The 16,834-nt window shown below is 40.0% G+C and overlaps 1 protein-coding gene across 1 annotated transcript; it reads left to right on the top strand.

The window, feature by feature from the left end:
* Window positions 1-12,392: 12,392 nt before the first annotated feature.
* LOC138191146 (protein lag-3-like) lies at window positions 12,393-13,694 on the top strand. The gene is made up of 2 exons (XM_069137145.1): window positions 12,393-12,931; window positions 13,574-13,694. Exons 1-2 carry the CDS (start codon window positions 12,393-12,395, stop codon window positions 13,692-13,694), a joined length of 660 nt encoding a protein of 219 aa, XP_068993246.1.
* Window positions 13,695-16,834: the final 3,140 nt, after the last annotated feature.

Here is a 16,834-nt window from a genome sequence, read left to right as displayed (position 1 = left end):
TGCAGATTCGACATCGTCGACACCAATCTTCAACGTCCATCCGGCAACGGGGCCAAAAGTAGAAGTTGCGAATTCTGCCCAGAGTTTTATTCGAAGCGAAGTGTCCGCCTGCAGGAGAATCATGATAAAGAGCAAGAATCTCTGGAACTCGTGACCTGGGAACCAAAAGTTGCCACCTGATTTCTTTCAAGTCTGCAGATTCCCATTTTCGGTATAAAATTCCATCAATTAAAAGAATAGAGTCCCATTGAGCCCAATAAATTTTCAAATCTGGCTCGGCTAAAGATATATCCTGCCAGTCCGGGCGAGTTTCTGCTTCTTTCCAAGACCTCACTTGATTCAAAGTGTCGTCCTCTTGTTGCGATTTTCTCCATTCCTCCTGGTTATTTTTGAAAGAAATCTTTCGTATTACAAGAGAGGGGTCACGATTTTTCTCTAATCGTGCACACTGTTTACACTCTGGCATTTCCTCGCAGGGTCTTCGAGAGAGAGCATCAGCGTTTCCATGATGAATTCCTGCTCGATGACGAATATCAAAATCGTACTGACCGAGCCTTTCTAACCATCTAGCTACCTGACCTTCGGGAGATTTAAACGAAAGTAGCCACCTGAGAGAAGCATGATCTGTACGTATCAAAAATCTCCTGCCGTACAAATAATGGTGAAAATGTACTACGGTCTTAACAACAGCTAAAAGCTCTCTACGAGTGACACAATAATTCCTCTCGGTTTTACTCAAAACTCTGCTGAAATAGCTTATCACTCTCTCTTGACCTCCCTGAATTTGTGACAGAACCCCGCCTATTCCTGAAAGAGATGCATCCGTATCTAAAATAAAAGGAATTTCGACCTCTGGATAAGCTAAAATCGGCGAAGAAATAAGATTTTCCTTTAATTTCTTGAAAGCCTCTTCGCATTCCGGGGTCCAGTCAAAAAGAATCTTGATTCCGGTCAAATGATGGAGAGGTTTAGCTATACTAGCGAAACCTTTTACAAATCTTCTGTAATACGTACAAAGGCCTAAAAAGCTTTGAACTTGTTCTTTATTCTTAGGTGTCGGCCAAGAAGAAACCTTCTCTATTTTGGATGGGTCGGTCTTCACACCTTGTGCTGAAACGATATGTCCGAGGAAGCCTACTTCTTTCTGGAACAGATGGCATTTTTTCGGGCTCATTTTCAGACCTGTTTGCTTCAGCCTAGCGAAAACTTGTCTGAGATTTTGAACTTCTTCTTCAAAGTTCTTGCCAAAAACGATTATATCGTCTAAATAAACGAGGCATATTTTGCCCGTGAGCCCATGGAGAACAGCCTCCATCATTCGTTCAAAGGTAGCCGGGGCATTACTCAAACCAAACGGCATAACCTTGAACTGCCATAATCCTCCTAAACCCGTAACAAAAGCTGTTTTTTCTTTATCTAGAGGATCCATTTCGACCTGCCAATATCCGCTCTGAAGATCTATGGTGCTGAACCAAGTTGCACCAGCTATCAGGTCGAGGGTCTCGTCGATTCTGGGTAGAGGGTAAGAATCTTTCTTTGTTATATCGTTCAGCTTCCTGTAATCGATACAAAATCGTTTGGATCCGTCCTTTTTGTTAACAAGGACGATTGGTGAAGCCCAGGGACTAGACGATGGCTCAATCACATCGTTCGCTAACATGTCTTCCACAAGCTTCTTCACCTCTTCTCGGGCGTTGAGAGCGAGTCTTCGAGGAGCTTGTTTAATTGGTGAACTCTCTCCGACGTCGATCTTGTGCTTGACAGAAGTACATCGGCCCTTATCACCACTATCTTTGGCAAAAGAATCTTTAAATTCTAGCAAAAGAGATTTAAACGATTCTTCCTGAGCTGAATTTAACGAAATCGAAGATTTCTCAACAAGGCTCCGTAAATGAAGAGGAAAATGTTGTTGCAAATCATCTTCCGACAGTTCTATTTCTCGAATTCTAGGAGGAGTCCAATAAATTCCATTCCTATTTGTACAAAGAGTTATTTCGCGATTGTTTGAAGCTAGTGAATTTCTCTTAGTCGAGATAACACAGTTATGAGCTGTAAGAAAGTCTATTCCCAAAATACCTTCATCCTCTATATCTGCTATAAAAACCTTATGTGGAGAGTCGATACACCCAAAAAGGTTAATTTGGACAGTAGCCTGTCTCAAAACCGGGGTCGTCTCTCCAGTGGCTGTTCGCAGAGAAAAAGAGGGAACAATCTGGTCATCGGATTTAAAGAGATCCGATCGAACTACGGTTACTTCCGCGCCCGTGTCTATTACCCACAGACAATCGACGCCATTAACAGTACCACGCGCGTAAAGACCAGACTGTCGCAGACTTCTAATTAAAAACTGTTCTCTAAGAGGGCTTCCACTACCAACAATCTGCGATGATTTCCGCCCTGACAAATCATCTGAAATTAGTTTTTTGGGTGAGTTCCTGTTGAAGAACTCAATTGAGGATTTGCTTCCCCTATTTCTATGTTTTTCTTACGCCAATTATACGAATTTGGATTCGAACCTTGCATCGGTTTTCCACTAATTTTCTTAATTAGAAAACAATGATTGGCGTCGTGACCTGTTTTTTTACAAAATATACAAGTCAAGCTAGTTTGACTTGTCACGACCACGTTTTTATTTATACGCTGGTTTTGTTGGTTTTGAAAAGAACCTCGATTTCTTGATTTAAAATTGTTACTGTTATTTCTATTTTTATAATTTTGAGGTTTTGACTCCTCCGAGTGTTCAAAACTTCGCCTTCTTGAGGCGTTTTCAGACACCTCAATCCGACGAAGCTTGCTCAGCCCAAAATATTGCTTTCTCATTGCCTCCACCTCGAGGGCTTTGGCTGTTGCCTCCCGCAAAGAAGTGAGGCCCGATGTTCCAACGGCCATTTTAATTTCTGGATCATTAATCGCATTCAAAAAAGCTTGCGTTGCTAATAAGTTTCGAGACGGTTCGTGGTCTGGCAAAGCTATACGAGAAAGCCGTTCAATGTCCTGACTAAGAGACGCGAGGTCTTCGTCTCGTCCTTGTCTTCTTGTCTGTAATTGTGCTGTGTACAGTTTTGTTAAGTGGTCATTTCCGTACCTCAACTTTAATGCAGAACTAAGTTTTTCATAATCAGAGATTTCTTCCTCAGACAACGCCGTTAAAACGTTCAAAGCCGGCGTTCGAAGACAGGAGGCAAGACTGTGGGCCCTCATGGCGGAGTCCCACTGATTATGTTTAGCAATTGTATTAAACTGGCGTTCATAATCTGCCCATGGTATTTTTCCGTCAAAAATTGGCGGTTTTAAAGGAAAAAGAGGTTTCTCATTAATCTGAGAAGCAACCTCAGGAAATCTTGAATTATTTAATTGATTAAAATGAGAACATCGAGGTCGAGCTTGAGGCAAAGGCTCGGAAAAGCCAACCTCATTATTAACCGTTACTCTACCAATTGGGAATTCAACTACTCCCCTAGTAAAAGGCACAGACCTTGAGTCTCGTACATCCTGGAACTGTCCTGGATGTTGGACCTGTCGAACAGCGGGAACGGGAACAGGAGAAGAAACAGGAGAGGGAAGCGGCGTAACGACTCTGGAACCTCGTGGGGTGACAGCCGGTTCTCCTGAGCCATTCACCTGATGAACAGTCTGAAGAGCTGCCACAGTCGTCCGGAACAGTTCGTGTAGACTAGTTTCGGATCGTTCTTGTGCTTCTCTATCAAGCCTGCGCTGTTCCAGCTGTTGTTCCTGTTCTCTTCTTCGCTGTTCCAACTGTTGTTCTTGTTCTCTTTTTCGCTGTTCCAACTGTTGTTCTTGTTCTCTTTTTCGCTGCTCTTGTTGATCAAGAAGCAGCTGAAGAAGTTGCTGTTGTTGGCGCTCAGCAGCCTCTTGCTGTTGAGACATGATCTTCAGCAGATCAATTTGAGAGATTGTCGAAGGAATTGGAAGAGGGTCCACTAAAGGCGATGGAATTGCTTCAGGGACCCGCGGATTCTCCATAACAAAAGGTTCTTCTCCGCTACTTTCTCTTCTTCGTGAGCGCGTCAAACGACTGCTACTCATAATTAAAGTTCGCGCACTGAGTTGATTCAATTAATAAGAACTCAAGATCCCGCTTCTGACACCAATTGTAACGATTTAGGCGTTACGTTAATAAAATATGGATCCGCGAGTTTACTTATTATCAAATCAAAGGCGTGAACAAAAATATCGTGATAAATGCTTTGAATGCAATATACGTGTTTCTTGTTTAAAGTCTGAAACAAGAAACACGTATATTGCATTAAAAGCATTTATCACGATATTTTTGTTGGGGGAGTAGTGTTACAAAGGGTGAAATCACCCGTTTTGCCCCCTCTTTGATGATCTAGTAGTCAGCATAGATAAAAGACGTTTATAAACCTCTTATGTCTTTAAAAAAGAATAAGGTTGCTGCGCCAACCGATATTATTGTAAAAACAGTCTTGTTTCAGACTTTAAACAAGAAACACGTATATTGCATTAAAAGCATTTATCACGATATTTTTGTTCACGCCTTTGATTTGATAATAAGTAAACTCGCGGATCCATATTTTATTAACGTAACGCCTAAATCGTTACAATTGGTGTCAGAAGCGGGATCTTGAGTTCTTATTGATTGAATCAACTCAGTGCGCGAACTTTAATTATGAGTAGCAGTCGTTTGACGCGCTCACGAAGAAGAGAAAGTAGCGGAGAAGAACCTTTTGTTATGGAGAATCCGCGGGTCCCTGAAGCAATTCCATCGCCTTTAGTGGACCCTCTTCCAATTCCTTCGACAATCTCTCAAATTGATCTGCTGAAGATCATGTCTCAACAGCAAGAGGCTGCTGAGCGCCAACAACAGCAACTTCTTCAGCTGCTTCTTGATCAACAAGAGCAGCGAAAAAGAGAACAAGAACAACAGTTGGAACAGCGAAAAAGAGAACAAGAACAACAGTTGGAACAGCGAAGAAGAGAACAGGAACAACAGCTGGAACAGCGCAGGCTTGATAGAGAAGCACAAGAACGATCCGAAACTAGTCTACACGAACTGTTCCGGACGACTGTGGCAGCTCTTCAGACTGTTCATCAGGTGAATGGCTCAGGAGAACCGGCTGTCACCCCACGAGGTTCCAGAGTCGTTACGCCGCTTCCCTCTCCTGTTTCTTCTCCTGTTCCCGTTCCCGCTGTTCGACAGGTCCAACATCCAGGACAGTTCCAGGATGTACGAGACTCAAGGTCTGTGCCTTTTACTAGGGGAGTAGTTGAATTCCCAATTGGTAGAGTAACGGTTAATAATGAGGTTGGCTTTTCCGAGCCTTTGCCTCAAGCTCGACCTCGATGTTCTCATTTTAATCAATTAAATAATTCAAGATTTCCTGAGGTTGCTTCTCAGATTAATGAGAAACCTCTTTTTCCTTTAAAACCGCCAATTTTTGACGGAAAAATACCATGGGCAGATTATGAACGCCAGTTTAATACAATTGCTAAACATAATCAGTGGGACTCCGCCATGAGGGCCCACAGTCTTGCCTCCTGTCTTCGAACGCCGGCTTTGAACGTTTTAACGGCGTTGTCTGAGGAAGAAATCTCTGATTATGAAAAACTTAGTTCTGCATTAAAGTTGAGGTACGGAAATGACCACTTAACAAAACTGTACACAGCACAATTACAGACAAGAAGACAAGGACGAGACGAAGACCTCGCGTCTCTTAGTCAGGACATTGAACGGCTTTCTCGTATAGCTTTGCCAGACCACGAACCGTCTCGAAACTTATTAGCAACGCAAGCTTTTTTGAATGCGATTAATGATCCAGAAATTAAAATGGCCGTTGGAACATCGGGCCTCACTTCTTTGCGGGAGGCAACAGCCAAAGCCCTCGAGGTGGAGGCAATGAGAAAGCAATATTTTGGGCTGAGCAAGCTTCGTCGGATTGAGGTGTCTGAAAACGCCTCAAGAAGGCGAAGTTTTGAACACTCGGAGGAGTCAAAACCTCAAAATTATAAAAATAGAAATAACAGTAACAATTTTAAATCAAGAAATCGAGGTTCTTTTCAAAACCAACAAAACCAGCGTATAAATAAAAACGTGGTCGTGACAAGTCAAACTAGCTTGACTTGTATATTTTGTAAAAAAACAGGTCACGACGCCAATCATTGTTTTCTAATTAAGAAAATTAGTGGAAAACCGATGCAAGGTTCGAATCCAAATTCGTATAATTGGCGTAAGAAAAACATAGAAATAGGGGAAGCAAATCCTCAATTGAGTTCTTCAACAGGAACTCACCCAAAAAACTAATTTCAGATGATTTGTCAGGGCGGAAATCATCGCAGATTGTTGGTAGTGGAAGCCCTCTTAGAGAACAGTTTTTAATTAGAAGTCTGCGACAGTCTGGTCTTTACGCGCGTGGTACTGTTAATGGCGTCGATTGTCTGTGGGTAATAGACACGGGCGCGGAAGTAACCGTAGTTCGATCGGATCTCTTTAAATCCGATGACCAGATTGTTCCCTCTTTTTCTCTGCGAACAGCCACTGGAGAGACGACCCCGGTTTTGAGACAGGCTACTGTCCAAATTAACCTTTTTGGGTGTATCGACTCTCCACATAAGGTTTTTATAGCAGATATAGAGGATGAAGGTATTTTGGGAATAGACTTTCTTACAGCTCATAACTGTGTTATCTCGACTAAGAGAAATTCACTAGCTTCAAACAATCGCGAAATAACTCTTTGTACAAATAGGAATGGAATTTATTGGACTCCTCCTAGAATTCGAGAAATAGAACTGTCGGAAGATGATTTGCAACAACATTTTCCTCTTCATTTACGGAGCCTTGTTGAGAAATCTTCGATTTCGTTAAATTCAGCTCAGGAAGAATCGTTTAAATCTCTTTTGCTAGAATTTAAAGATTCTTTTGCCAAAGATAGTGGTGATAAGGGCCGATGTACTTCTGTCAAGCACAAGATCGACGTCGGAGAGAGTTCACCAATTAAACAAGCTCCTCGAAGACTCGCTCTCAACGCCCGAGAAGAGGTGAAGAAGCTTGTGGAAGACATGTTAGCGAACGATGTGATTGAGCCATCGTCTAGTCCCTGGGCTTCACCAATCGTCCTTGTTAACAAAAAGGACGGATCCAAACGATTTTGTATCGATTACAGGAAGCTGAACGATATAACAAAGAAAGATTCTTACCCTCTACCCAGAATCGACGAGACCCTCGACCTGATAGCTGGTGCAACTTGGTTCAGCACCATAGATCTTCAGAGCGGATATTGGCAGGTCGAAATGGATCCTCTAGATAAAGAAAAAACAGCTTTTGTTACGGGTTTAGGAGGATTATGGCAGTTCAAGGTTATGCCGTTTGGTTTGAGTAATGCCCCGGCTACCTTTGAACGAATGATGGAGGCTGTTCTCCATGGGCTCACGGGCAAAATATGCCTCGTTTATTTAGACGATATAATCGTTTTTGGCAAGAACTTTGAAGAAGAAGTTCAAAATCTCAGACAAGTTTTCGCTAGGCTGAAGCAAACAGGTCTGAAAATGAGCCCGAAAAAATGCCATCTGTTCCAGAAAGAAGTAGGCTTCCTCGGACATATCGTTTCAGCACAAGGTGTGAAGACCGACCCATCCAAAATAGAGAAGGTTTCTTCTTGGCCGACACCTAAGAATAAAGAACAAGTTCAAAGCTTTTTAGGCCTTTGTACGTATTACAGAAGATTTGTAAAAGGTTTCGCTAGTATAGCTAAACCTCTCCATCATTTGACCGGAATCAAGATTCTTTTTGACTGGACCCCGGAATGCGAAGAGGCTTTCAAGAAATTAAAGGAAAATCTTATTTCTTCGCCGATTTTAGCTTATCCAGAGGTCGAAATTCCTTTTATTTTAGATACGGATGCATCTCTTTCAGGAATAGGCGGGGTTCTGTCACAAATTCAGGGAGGTCAAGAGAGAGTGATAAGCTATTTCAGCAGAGTTTTGAGTAAAACCGAGAGGAATTATTGTGTCACTCGTAGAGAGCTTTTAGCTGTTGTTAAGACCGTAGTACATTTTCACCATTATTTGTACGGCAGGAGATTTTTGATACGTACAGATCATGCTTCTCTCAGGTGGCTACTTTCGTTTAAATCTCCCGAAGGTCAGGTAGCTAGATGGTTAGAAAGGCTCGGTCAGTACGATTTTGATATTCGTCATCGAGCAGGAATTCATCATGGAAACGCTGATGCTCTCTCTCGAAGACCCTGCGAGGAAATGCCAGAGTGTAAACAGTGTGCACGATTAGAGAAAAATCGTGACCCCTCTCTTGTAATACGAAAGATTTCTTTCAAAAATAACCAGGAGGAATGGAGAAAATCGCAACAAGAGGACGACACTTTGAATCAAGTGAGGTCTTGGAAAGAAGCAGAAACTCGCCCGGACTGGCAGGATATATCTTTAGCCGAGCCAGATTTGAAAATTTATTGGGCTCAATGGGACTCTATTCTTTTAATTGATGGAATTTTATACCGAAAATGGGAATCTGCAGACTTGAAAGAAATCAGGTGGCAACTTTTGGTTCCCAGGTCACGAGTTCCAGAGATTCTTGCTCTTTATCATGATTCTCCTGCAGGCGGACACTTCGCTTCGAATAAAACTCTGGGCAGAATTCGCAACTTCTACTTTTGGCCCCGTTGCCGGATGGACGTTGAAGATTGGTGTCGACGATGTCGAATCTGCACGGCAAAGAAAGGACCTCGAGCGAAGGGACAAAGCTCTCTTCAAATTTACAACGTGGGAGCTCCATTTGAAAGAATAGCAATGGATATTCTTGGACCTCTCCCGATAACCCATTCTGGAAATAAATATGCTTTGGTTATTGCTGATTATTTTACTAAGTGGCCAGAAGTGGTCCCTCTCGCTGATCAAGAAGCCTCTACTGTAGCACAGGCATTCGTTAAAGAATTTATTTGTAGACACGGAGTTCCTCTAGAACTTCATACTGATCAAGGCCGAAATTTTGAGTCAACCTTAATGAAAGAGGTTACTCAGATTTTAGGGGTTAGGAAAACTCGTACAACTCCTTTGCATCCGCAATCTGATGGCATGATAGAGCGTCTGAATCGAACTTTGCTACAATATTTGTCGTCCTTCGTAGAGCAGAATCAGAGAGACTGGGACTCCTGGATCCCTTTCTTCCTCTTATCTTACAGATCTGCGATTCATGAGACGACGAAACAGACGCCAGCCCTCATGCTTACTGGAAGAAATCTTCGACTTCCGTCAGATTTAGAGAAAGGCCCTGTTCCTGTGCAAAGACAGCATCAAACAGATTATGCCTTTTCATTACAACAACGTTTAGAAGAAATTCATCACTTTGCTAGGAATAGAATTTCTATGGCTTCAGATAAATTAAAAACTCGTTATGATATTCGAGCCAGAGATTTAAAATTTAATCCTGGAGATTCTGTTTGGCTCTTTCAACCTCGAAGACAGAAAGGACGATGTCCAAAACTACAAAGAAATTGGGAAGGCCCTTACTTAGTGGTTAACCGGATAAATGATGTTGTTTATAGAATCCGAAGATCTCCTCATTCGCGTCAAAAAGTGGTTCACTTGGATCGTCTTGCTCCTTTTGAAGAGGATCAACCTGGAACAGTCTCTCCAAGACCAGGAACATCCTTCGAGGTTAGATCTTCAAACGAACACCCTTGACGACTGTGATCGATTTGGCCTTCTTTACAGTCGGTCATCGATTGGGAGAAGAATTTACCTTTCGGAATTCATTTGAGTAAAACTCGACCGCTTACGATTATTATAGAAGGAAATATCGGATGCGGAAAAACAACTTTCACCAAGAGGTTTTTAGCAGATCGCCAGGTCTGTACACTTTTAGAACCTCTTGAAGAATATCGAAATGTAGCTGGAATTAATCTTTTAGATTTGATGTATCAGAACCCAGATCGTTATTGCTATTATTTTCAGCATTTCGCTCAAATGGTTATGTTAGATAGACATCTGCAGACGACTTCATTGCCTGTAAAGGTGATGGAAAGATCGATATTCAGTAGCAATTGTTTTGTAGAAGCTCGTCGAAGGTTAGGTAATTTTCGCGACTTCGAATCTCATTTATTGACAAAAAATTTTGATCTTCTCATTCGCTCGTCTGAGCTCAGAGTAGATTTGATTGTTTATTTGCGAGTTTCCCCAGAAACTTCTTTTGCTCGTGTTAGTTCCCGTTCTCGTGAGGAAGAATCGAGTATTTCTTTAGAGCTACTCAAAACTATCCATGAGGTTCATGAAGATTGGCTAGTAAAACAAACCTTTTCTTCTTTATCGGCTCCTGTTTTGGTTATCAATGCAGAATCCACAGCCGACCAAGTTTATTCTAGTTTTTGTTTTGTAATGACACACGGACAAGACTAGAGAAATTTCTTGTTTAAGAAAAGGATTTATTCAATAAAAAAAAAAAAAAAAAACTTTATTCTAATTTTAACAAACAATATAATTAAAAAAGAAAATAACGAGTAACATTTTTGATTTTTTTTATCTCTTCTTTCACTTTTTCGCATTCATTGCACCCACTCGTCTCTCTTTTTGCGATGAATAGACTTCGGCCACAGATCCAACATTTAGCCTTTTCCTCATAGAATGTGAGGTGAAAGGAAATTATATGGTCCAGTAATTTGGATTCTGAGCTGTTTTAAAAAAAAATATTTTTTATGTTTAAAATTTATTTTTGTTATTCGATATGATGAACTTACTGGAGGTTGAAGCAAGATTCACAAGAATAATCCGTTCTACCCTTTTCTTGAAAGCCTTCTAGTTTACCGCATGACATCTCTTTCCATTTTGAATCAAGAAAATCAGAGATTTCTTTTTCTGAGAGGTCTTCAATATTGCTTGGGAGACATTTACGCGACAATGCTCCCGCATTTAGGGAAATATGCTCTTTTGAATTAGGGTTCATGATATGTCTTCAATGACTACTTTTCTGATAATGATTTGTTATTTCTGGGTTGCTAATCAATTTGAAATTTGTTTTCTTCGGTTGTTTCTTTCTACAAACTTCTTCTCTGGAATCGAGTTTTGTGTCGGATAGGCTTTGGTTTAAGGAATAATGTGAAATGAGCCACGATTATTTTTCGAGGTCGATGAGCGATTGCTTGATTTTCACATTTTATTAACCTTAAGTGTCAGTTTTTGTGAGCACTTTTTCAGGTTATTTGACACAGCCCTTTCCTTCCAATCTTCCCCGATTCCTGAGGATGACTGGTGGTTTTATTTTGAAGAAGGACGCAGAAATAATTCAGATAAGATCGTTTCTTTTCTTTTGAATACATATTCAATTTATTTTATTCAAGTATTCTCCCAAATTCACTTAGTGAATTTGAATTGTTATACCATCACTCACATTTGTCCTTCCAAAACTCTAGGGTGAACTATTCCTAAAGAAGTCACCCCACGATTTCCTTATTTCATATGAAGAGAAGTCTGTTTTCGTCTTATTTGGTCCTGGAATTGTCGGTTCCCGGTTCGATGTTTTCATCCGAACCTGTTTCGAAGGGATCCTTCATGAAGAAGATTGAATTTCTTCCCGACATCAATCTGGGCCGTTGCGGATAACTTTGAATTCATGAAGCCACATAACACTTAATAACACTAACCTTTATAAAACATGGCACATAAATTTTTGAGATTATTTAACGCTCAACTATCTGCTCAAGGTTTTCTGTGGTTTACCTTGAGACTGTGGGCAAATGCCAGATAGTAAAAAAGGGAGTTCTTAAATTTTTAGAGCCACAGCTCCAACTCACCTTTGAGCACTGACTACTAGAATACTTTTATGATCATTTTATCTTTCCCGAGTCGGGACGACTCTTTTCCTCGGGGGGGAGTAGTGTTACAAAGGGTGAAATCACCCGTTTTGCCCCCTCTTTGATGATCTAGTAGTCAGCATAGATAAAAGACGTTTATAAACCTCTTATGTCTTTAAAAAAGAATAAGGTTGCTGCGCCAACCGATATTATTGTAAAAACAGTCTTGTTTCAGACTTTAAACAAGAAACACGTATATTGCATTAAAAGCATTTATCACGATATTTTTGTTCACGCCTTTGATTTGATAATAAGTAAACTCGCGGATCCATATTTTATTAACGTAACGCCTAAATCGTTACATCTTTAAAAAGAATAAGGTTGCTGCGCCAACCGATATTATTGTAAAAACAGTCTTGTTTCAGACTTTAAACAAGAAACACGTATTTGCATTAAAAGCATTTATCACGATATTTTTGTTCACGCCTTTGATTTGATAATAAGTAAACTCGCGGATCCATAATTTATTAACGTAACGCCTAAATCGTTACAATTGGTGTCAGAAGCGGGATCTTGAGTTCTTATTAATTGAATCAACTCAGTGCGCGAACTTTAATTATGAGTAGCAGTCGTTTGACGCGCTCACGAAGAAGAGAAAGTAGCGGAGAAGAACCTTTTGTTATGGAGAATCCGCAGGTCCCTGAAACAATTCCATCGCCTTCAGTGGACCCTCTTCCAATTCCTTCGACAATCTCTCAAATTGATCTGCTGAAGATCATGTCTCAACAGCAAGAGGCTGCTGAGCGCCAACAACAGCAACTTCTTCAGCTGCTTCTTGATCAACAAGAGCAGCGAAAAAGAGAACAAGAACAACAGTTGGAACAGCGAAGAAGAGAACAGGAACAACAGCTGGAACAGCGCAGGCTTGATAGAGAGGCACAAGAACGATCCGAAACTAGTCTACACGAACTGTTCCGGACGACTGTGGCAGCTCTTCAGGCTGTTCATCAGGTGAATGGCTCAGGAGAACCGGCTGTCACTCCACGAGGTTCCGGAGTCGTTACGCCGCTTCTCTCCCCTGTTCCTTCTCCTGTTCCCGTTTCCGCTGTTCGACAGGTCCGACATCCAGGACGAATCCAGGATGTTCGAGATTCAAGGTCTGTGCCTTTTACTAGGGAATATACATTAATATTATTCATTAATATTATACATTATTATTTGACATTATTGTTATACAATAATATCATACAATCATATTATACATAAATATAATGGAATATAAATGAAGGTAGTTAAGTTAAATAATTTAATAAAATAAAAAATGATTCATTTCAATTAATTATTTTTCTTAAACTGAAGACCAATCAATTTCCAAAAATTTTAAATGTGAAATCAAATAAATGATCATTCATCTATCTGTATGTTTCCTTTTTATGTCATGATAAGTCCTAATCCATTGTATAAATGTTTCAAACTACAATTCATAAAGTAAATTAAATGGCATTTTTTCAATGAATAATATTTTCATTTTGATCAATATGCGAGCAGATAATTCAAAAATATATAGGATTTTTTGAATAATTATAATTATTTTTAAAAAATTGAATTAATGTGAGAAAATTTTTTTTTTCATAATTTCTCTTTTTTTTTAAAGTAAATCGAAAATTCCGATGTATATATATATATATGTCAGACATGCGGAGTTAAATAAATAGTTCAACACAGTTTATTCGATTGAAAACCGCAGAGGCACGGAACAACACAACTTTATTGAAATCGTTTGAAAATCATTCTAAAAGAAGTAACCAAGTTAAACAAGAACAAAACAAATCCAACCAAAACAAGTTCCATCAACGTCATACAACCGGTGATCAAAATGTAACAAAGACACAATATGGTGATGCGACACGGCCATACTGACTAGCACGCGTCTCGAGTGCCAGTTTTTCATTTTTCTAATTATCCTTCTGAAATAAAAAACATCGAAGTAACCTTCATTAAATCTCGTTCGGCTTTCCTGATCATACAAGCTTGGTATCCTTGCTCAGTCAAATCCCTTGTTATCTCTACATCATGTGTGCAACCATGTGCTTTGCTTTATTTGTTTCATGACTTCTCTCAAATTCCTTATCCAAGGCACCAATAGCTCTGCAGGCATGCCTTATGCAGCCGTGCACGTTCTAACTATTGCCTTTATCCACAATAGCTCTGCAGGCATGCGTTACGCATCCGTACGTGTTCTAACTATTGTTTTCATTCACAATAGCTCTGCAGGCATGCCTTACGCATCCGTGAATGTTTTAACTATTGTTTTCATTCACAATAGCTCTGCAGGCATGCCTTACGCATCCGTACATGTTCTAAGTATTGTGACTTACCGAATCATTCTCATGTTATAATACATCAAGGCTTTGGGTTTAAGGATTCTGGGTGATCAAGTCCAGCGAGCCTTGAAAGCCAAAGTCGCACTCTCGAAATGAAACAGCGATAGCCAACAGAGTCTCATGCTCTCTCCGAATTTCTTTAAGTAAATCCGGCTAAACCAATTAACAGAGTCCCCTGCTCTCTTCGGATTTCTACTTCCAAATCCGGCTCAACCAGAATCATGTTTCTGCAAATTATCGCTACATTTGTTTTCAACAACCGATTGCATCAACCCACAAGGGTTCATGGTTCATCTCAGCAAAACATGTTTGCACTCATGACTTTGTGCACTACAACATTTTTTTTTTCCCTTTAAAACAAACAAGTCACTTCGGAACTTTGTTCTTACCTTCTTCACTTTCTGCGACACAGCTGTCCTGACTCGCGCCATATCCAGGAGCTGCGATCAGTTCATCGTGAGACACCTTAACGCTATTACGACCTCCAAGTCCAGAAGAGCCTATTTTTTTAACTAAATACCTATCATTCGGAAGCTCCATGACAACTTCCAAAGGACCGTGATATTTTGCATCTAACTTTGTCTTAATTCTATCGTTGTTTCTAACCATAACAAAATCCCCAATTTTAAATGGTTTAACTAGTTTATTCTTTTTATCAAACCGTTCTTTGTCTTTCATGGCTTTTGCTGTAATGCTACTTGTAGCCTCTGACCTAAGCTGTGTTAAATTTACATTGTCAGTCTTTACACACCTATGCTTCACACGTCCTTTATCTATTAAATTTATTTTTGTGCCATATAAAATTTCAGCGGGACTTTTTCCTAACGTTTTCTGAACAGTTGAATTTATTGCAAGCTGTACTTTACCTAACTCGGACTGCCATTGTTTCCCCTGAGCTTTGCATACCGATGACATATTCCTGATGGTTGACATAACTCTTTCAACTTGACCGTTAGCTCTAGGCGTTCCTGAAGCTATGAAGTGAACCACAATATTCTTTTCATCGCAGTATTTCTTAAATCGTGCATTTGTAAATCCTGAACCTTGGTCACAAATGATTCGTCTCGGAGCTCCAAAAATAAACGAATGTTTTTCCAACTGATTGATTGCTGTTTCTGTATCCAAACAACTTATCAAATTTAGCGTTACAAATTTCGTGAATCCATCTATAATTACAAAAACATACTTTTTCTTGTCAGAAGGACCTGATAATTTTCCGGATATATCTATGTGGATCGTATACCACGGAATATCTTTTTTTTTTATAGGATGCAGCTGAGCTTGTGTCGGTCTTGACACTGATTTACAAGTTTAGCACAAAATACAATTTTCAACGAATCTCTTAACACGCTTTGACATTTGAGGAAACCAATACAGCTCGTACAACTTATCCAAAGTCTTTTCACAGCCCAAATGGCAGATATTCTCATGTACGTGATGTATCAGTGACCACACTATCAGTCTCGGCACTACAGGTAACGTTATCTGTTTCGATTTTCTGTTTATCGTCCACATCAAAATTTTGTCTCTAATTGAATGTGTTTTTGCTCTCTCTGATCCTTCTATTACCTCACGGTACAAAGTTTTTATTTCGTCATCTTTCTGCTGAGCTACCATCAACCAGTCATCAGCTAATTCAATTATTTTATTCAAATCTTTCTTAACTATTTTGAGTACACTTTTTTTTGTAACTGGATTTCTTGACAAAAAGTCCGCATGCTTCATTCGTTCGCCCGCGCGATATTCTATTTCGAATTCAAATGACTGCAAATATGACCACCAGCGATAAACTCGTCGAGTAAGATCTTTTTTGAGGCTTGCGGCCTTAAGCGAATTACAGTCAGTCACAACAAAAAATTTACGTCCTACTAAATATTGTCTAAAATGTTTTATTGCGTTAACAACTGCAAGAGTCTCAAGTTCGTAAGAATGGTAATGAGTTTCAGCGTCTATGGTACGTTTGCTATAATAAGCGACGGGATGTTTTTCTTTTTCAACACATTGTAACAATACGGCACCATACCCGAGAGCACTAGCATCGGTATGTAGTTCGATTGGAAGATTAGAGTCGAAAATTCTCAGTAACGGTTCTGATGTTAAATAACTGACAAGCTTGGCCCTGGCGTCAGTGTGTTCGTCTGTCCATGTAATCGTTTTGGAACTACCTGCAGTAAGTTTGTATAAAGGAGCAGCCACTTGTGAAAATCTCGGTATAAATCTACGAAAATAGGATGCTAACCCTAACAATTGCCTTACCTGGGTCCGTGTGTTAGGAATAGGTGATTGCACCAGGGCTTCGATTTTTCGAAGGTTCGGCCTCAACTCTCCATGTGACACAGTGTACCCCAGATAATAAATTTTTGTTTTTAAAAATTTACATTTTTTTAAATTGAATGAAAATCCTTTCTCCGCAAGTTTTGCCATCACAACTGCCAACCTATCCAAAGCTTCCTGTGCAGTTCTTCCGGGTATAAGAACATCATGCAAATAGACAATCGCAAAAGAATATCTCAATTCACCCAAAGCGTTATTGATTGCTCTCTGATATACAGCAGGTGCATTCATTAGCCCGAATGGCATTGTTAAATATTCAAACTGTCCGTCCGGTGTAATAAAAGCAAGCTTTTCTATTGAATTTTCTTTTACAGGTATCTGATGAAAGCCTGCCGTCATATC

This window comes from Neodiprion pinetum, chromosome 6, assembly GCF_021155775.2.
Source record: "Neodiprion pinetum isolate iyNeoPine1 chromosome 6, iyNeoPine1.2, whole genome shotgun sequence".
Taxonomy (NCBI): Eukaryota; Metazoa; Arthropoda; class Insecta; order Hymenoptera; family Diprionidae; genus Neodiprion; species Neodiprion pinetum.
Note: the sequence above shows the minus strand (reverse complement) of the source record. Positions and strands in the feature narration are given on the sequence as shown.

Excerpts from the sequence above, each read along its gene's own strand:
- LOC138191146 (XM_069137145.1), top strand. The coding sequence starts at position 12,393 with ATGAGTAGCAGTCGTTTGACGCGCTCACGAAGAAGAGAAAGTAGCGGA. Across the intron at positions 12,932-13,573 it reads CAGGATGTTCGAGATTCAAG|AAGTAACCAAGTTAAACAAG; the intron begins GTCTGTGCCTTT and ends TCATTCTAAAAG.